At 47.0% G+C, this 4,887-nt stretch overlaps 1 protein-coding gene across 1 annotated transcript; it reads left to right on the top strand.

The window, feature by feature from the left end:
* Positions 1 to 406: 406 nt before the first annotated feature.
* Positions 407 to 4,319, top strand: znf830 (zinc finger protein 830). The gene is made up of 2 exons (XM_039671411.2): positions 407 to 860; positions 2,938 to 4,319. The coding sequence occupies exons 1-2, from the start codon at positions 455 to 457 to the stop codon at positions 4,077 to 4,079; spliced, it is 1,548 nt and encodes a 515-aa protein (XP_039527345.2). The 5' UTR covers positions 407 to 454; the 3' UTR covers positions 4,080 to 4,319.
* Positions 4,320 to 4,887: the final 568 nt, after the last annotated feature.

Genomic DNA, 4,887 nt, shown 5'->3' with positions numbered 1-4,887 from the left:
ATATAATTCACAAAAATACAAATTGCACAAAAATAAGAATTGAGAACGAAGCACCCTATATAGGGACTAGTGGCACAGCGCATTCTGGCACAGCGCGAGCTTAGACTGAGTCGCGTCACGTGCTCCCTGTTACTTTACTCAGCGCTGCTCAGGATGGACCAATCACATTTGTGTTTTTAATCACGTGTGTAATTACAGTATCCGCTCGCTCTCGACACCATTCAACGCTTATTTCATTTATCATCTATTTACTTTATTTAATCATGGTAGATGTTTAATGAAACAGATATAATACATGTTTTGTGAAAGATATGTGCTTACGTTGCGGAGATTTGAACGCAGTTGATTGAAGGAAGGCGTTATAGCGCCGCCTGGTGGAAGAGCATCAAACACACACACACATACAGAGCGCCGCAGGAGAAGCGCGTCATCCGCCCGCGACGAGCCTGCGAAGATGGCTTCCTTGCAGAAGGGGAAGAAGAAGGTGGTGAACCAAGAGGATTTGCGGCGCTTGATGCGGGAGAAGAAGCGTTCGACGGAGCGCGATAAGCGCGTGGACTCGCCGCACGCCCGATACAGCAGTGCGGGTCAGCTGAGCTGCGCGCTGTGCAACGCGCCGGTGAAGTCCGCGCTGCTGTGGCACACTCATGTACTGGGCAAGACACACAAGGACCGAGTCAGCGAGCTGAAGAACAGGGAGAACACCCCCTCATCATCCTCATCCTCACTGCTGAAGAGCAGAACAGCACCCGCTCCTTCATCATCATCTTCCTCATCCTCACTGCTGAAGAGAGGCGCGCCCGAGCCCGCGAGTTCAGCATCAGCAGAAGCGAAGAGAGCCAAGACCCGCGTCACTGCAGGTGCGACACAACAACAACAACAACAACAACACCATCATGCACAACACCACCATCACATCATAACTTTTGCGATATTTTCTAAATGTCGATAAAAAACTATTGTGAAATGAAGGCGTTCACATTAACCGATGTTATTTTCTTCTCGCGATAAGTCATTCCAGAATTCATGGCAACGGACGTTGGTAGGTTTATAACATATCACAGCCACTGCACCGCACTAGACATTAGTATTGCTATTAATGGAAGGAGACGTGTGTGTTATCCAAGCATTAACGGCAGGGAAAGACACGGAGTTCTGCTCGGAGGTCTTGACTGTGGCATTTCTTTGAGGTTTAGAGTCCAGTAGGCTATTCCATATTGTTTTATTTTTTATTTTTTAATGAATTTAATAAAGAACTCCATCTCGAATTATGTCCAAACGGTCAGTGTATTGCATTCGTTTTCCCTTATTTAACCCGGAATTGCAAAACTGGACAGTTGTTGTATTTTTAAAACGCAAAGTTGAACACCAGCGTTTTAGTTTGACCACACCAATGCTGCGCTATATATACGTCTTGACGAATTTTCAGATATTTGTTTGACTTTTTGCCTCTTTAAACATTTAAAATATTCACAAATTAATATGGGGGAAAATGTAGATTTTACTGTTTTTCTTTTCTAAGGCTAAATTAGAAGCTGGAAATGATATTTTATTTTTATTTTTATTTAACAGCCGTAATCACAGCCTACAGAAAGGGGATGTATAGGTGAGTTATAGGCTTATAATAAATGTGTTAATAACAAGCTAAAAACATATTTCCTCTAGAGAGATTATTATTATATAATCTGAAGGTATTAGCTTACGATTCAAATTTGTTCTTTTTAAAGTGGACATTTATTACAGCCTAATAAATGTTATAATAGTGATGATAATTATTATTATTTTTTGCGGACAACACAACCCCATCTTCTAAGTCAGGTGACTTGCGCAAAACCCGTTTCCATTGCAGTTTTGCGAAAAATCCTTTTTCGAATTGCCTGAAAATCGAATTTTGCGAAATTGACGTGTTTCCATTGAGCGTATTTTCATGGAAATGCCGCTATAGACACCATCACCACATCCAACACCATCATCATCACAACACCGCCACATCATAAACACCATAATTAAAGGGTTAGTTCACCCAAAAATGAAAATTCTGTCAGTATTTACTCACCCTCATGTTGTTCCAACCCCGTAAGACCTTCGTTCATCTTCGCAACACAAATTAAGATATTTAAGATATTAAGATCGCTCCTGCATACAGTCCATAGGCTTCTTGAGGTACTGGCTCTTGCTGTCCCCGAAAAGTCATTAAAGACATCGTTAAAATAGTCCAAGTGACTACAGGGGCTCAATCTTAAGTTTATCAAACGACGAGAACACTTTTGTGCGCAAAAAAACAACAAAAATAACCACTTTATTTCAACTATTCACTTCCTTCTCCATGGGCCTGTAGTCAGTTAATGTAGTGTGATTGCGTAGAGCTACGTCACACGTAGGCTCACTATTGGCCGACGCTGGTCATGTGTGTGTGATGCGTGTGACGTACAATAACAGAAGCTTACGCTATTAAACTAGTAACCTGACTCGCGCAGAGGGAGAAATAAACGAATAGTTGAAATAAAGTCGTTATTTTTGTTGTTTTTTTGCGCACAAAAGTGTTCTCGTATTTTGATAAACTTAAGATTGAGCCCCTGTAGTCACTTGGACTATTTTAACGATGTCTTTAATGACTTTTCGGGGACAGCAAGAGCCAGTACCTCAAGAAGCCTATGGACTAGTATGCAGGAGTGATCTTAATATCTTAAATATCTTAATTCATGTTGCGAAGATGAACGAAGGTCTTACGGGGTTGGAACAACATGAGGGTGAGTAAATACTGACAGAATTTTCATTTTTGGGTGAACTAACCCTTTAATAAATAAGGTTATGACTCCATAAGCTACGACACCGACTCCGAGTTTGCGTTGCCGTTTTTTTTGTATTCGTCACTCGGTGGCTCTGAACTATGAAGGCTAATGTTGTCCGTGTGTGTGTGTGTGTGTGTGTGTGCAGGAAAGCAGGAGCAGACGGCTGTATCCTCAGGTCAGTCTGCAGGTCTCGTGCTCCTCGCTGGACACTATGATGAAGATGATGGTGAGGAAGAGGCCGCTCCAGCTGGAGAGCCGATCCTGAACGCCGGGCTCCCCGCAGACTTCTTCGACAGCGGCAGCGTCTCCGTGTCTCACTCCGTCTCCGTGTCTCAGGCCGGCTCCGTGTCTCACTCCGGCTCCGTGTCTCACTCCGGCTCCGTGTCTAACTCCGGCTCCGTGTCTCAGGCCGGCTCCGTGTCTCACTCCGGCTCCGTGTCTCAGGCCGGCTCCGTGTCTCAGGCCGGCTCCGTGTCTCAGGCCGGCTCCGTGTCTCACTCCGGCTCCGTGTCTAAGGCCGGCTCCGTGTCTCAGGCCGGCTCCGTGTCTCACTCCGGCTCCGTGTCTCAGGCCGGCTCCGTGTCTCACTCCGGCTCCGTGTCTCACTCCGGCTCCGTGTCTAACTCCGGCTCCGTGTCTCAGGCCGGCTCCGTGTCTCACTCCGGCTCCGTGTCTCAGGCCGGCTCCGTGTCTCAGGCCGGCTCCGTGTCTCAGGCCGGCTCCGTGTCTCACTCCGGCTCCGTGTCTAAGGCCGGCTCCGTGTCTCAGGCCGGCTCCGTGTCTCACTCCGGCTCCGTGTCTCAGGCCGGCTCCGTGTCTCACTCCGGCTCCGTGTCTCACTCCGGCTCTGTGTCTCAGGCCGAGGACGGCGGCGAGGAGAGGAAGGACGGCCCGGCCGAAACTCTACCCGAGGGTTTCTTCGACGACCCGGTGCGCGACGCCAAGGTGCGTAACGTGGACACGCCCCGCGACCACATGGACCGCGAGTGGGAGGAGTTCCAGAAGGAGATGCGGCAGGTCAACACCGCGTCCGACGCCATCGTGGCCGAAGACGACGAGGAGGGGCGGCTGGAGCGACAGATCCACGAGATCGACCAGCAGATGCTGTGCTTCCGGCGCGTGGAGGTCCTGCGAGCCAGACAGGAGCTGGTGAAGAGCGCGCTGAGACTGCAGAGAGAGGAGGCGAGGCCGGCCGGCGGAGAAGAGGAGGAGGAGGAGGAGGAGGAAGAGGAGGAGCTGATGCACGTGCTGGCGCAGGACTGGAGGGCCAAAGGAGCGCTCGCCTGAACACACTGAGCTGGTGTGTGTGTGTGTGATCTGCTTCACATGAGCGTGTACATGCTTTGGTTCTTCATATAAACAATCACGCAGTTGAGACTTCTTCTTTCATCAAACATGAAAAATATAGTTTATAGACTTCTGGAAGAGAGGCGTACACACAGTTTTATGCGTACGTTGATTTAATAGGCTAAGAACGTTTGAAAAAGCAAGTTATGTTGTTGATTAAACCATTACATTTATATCCCATCTGACTGCTAACACTTTTCTCTTGTATGATCAGTTTTTTATCAATCAGTCGGAACTACTTTTCAATAATCATCAGCATTTTATCTCCGTCAGCCGTTTCCTTTCGTCTAAGAAACACAGTAAAAGCAAGTGGAAACTTCACCTTTTCTCAGATTTGATTTAGTGTTCTTCCCGTTCGCTACAGCCCGGCTCAATGGACCTCATGTCTTATGTGTACAGGCAGGGGTTAAAGTGGGCCGGAACGCCTCAGATAAATTAATAAATAAATAGATTAATTGATCTCAACGAATCTTGCTTCTCCCGATATGGACCAACTTCCCTTCCTCCCTGCTGAACGCGAGCGATAAACGCATAAAGTATAAACTATATAAAGTATGAACGCCTCGTCTGTTTGGAGAGGTGCGCACGGAGTCTCGCGCTCGGACGTGTTGAGTATATACACAGCTAGCAACAACTGTCAATTAAAATAGCCTACATAAATCATGTCAATACAATATTAACATTATTTGATATTTTAAAAATGTATATTTGATCCACAGTCTGCTCTGATTCCCGACTTGCAGCTGAA

Source organism: Pimephales promelas, chromosome 5, assembly GCF_988280905.1.
Source record: "Pimephales promelas chromosome 5, fPimPro1.hap1.1, whole genome shotgun sequence".
Lineage (NCBI taxonomy): Eukaryota > Metazoa > Chordata > Actinopteri > Cypriniformes > Leuciscidae > Pimephales > Pimephales promelas.
The sequence above is the reverse complement of the archived record's forward strand: the minus strand, read 5'-3'. Positions and strand labels throughout refer to the sequence as shown.

Bases quoted from the DNA above. Each gene is read 5' to 3' on its own strand.
- znf830 (XM_039671411.2), top strand. From the start codon at position 455: ATGGCTTCCTTGCAGAAGGGGAAGAAGAAGGTGGTGAACCAAGAGGAT. The intron at 861-2,937 runs GTGCGACACAAC...GTGTGTGTGCAG, and splicing joins CAAGACCCGCGTCACTGCAG to GAAAGCAGGAGCAGACGGCT.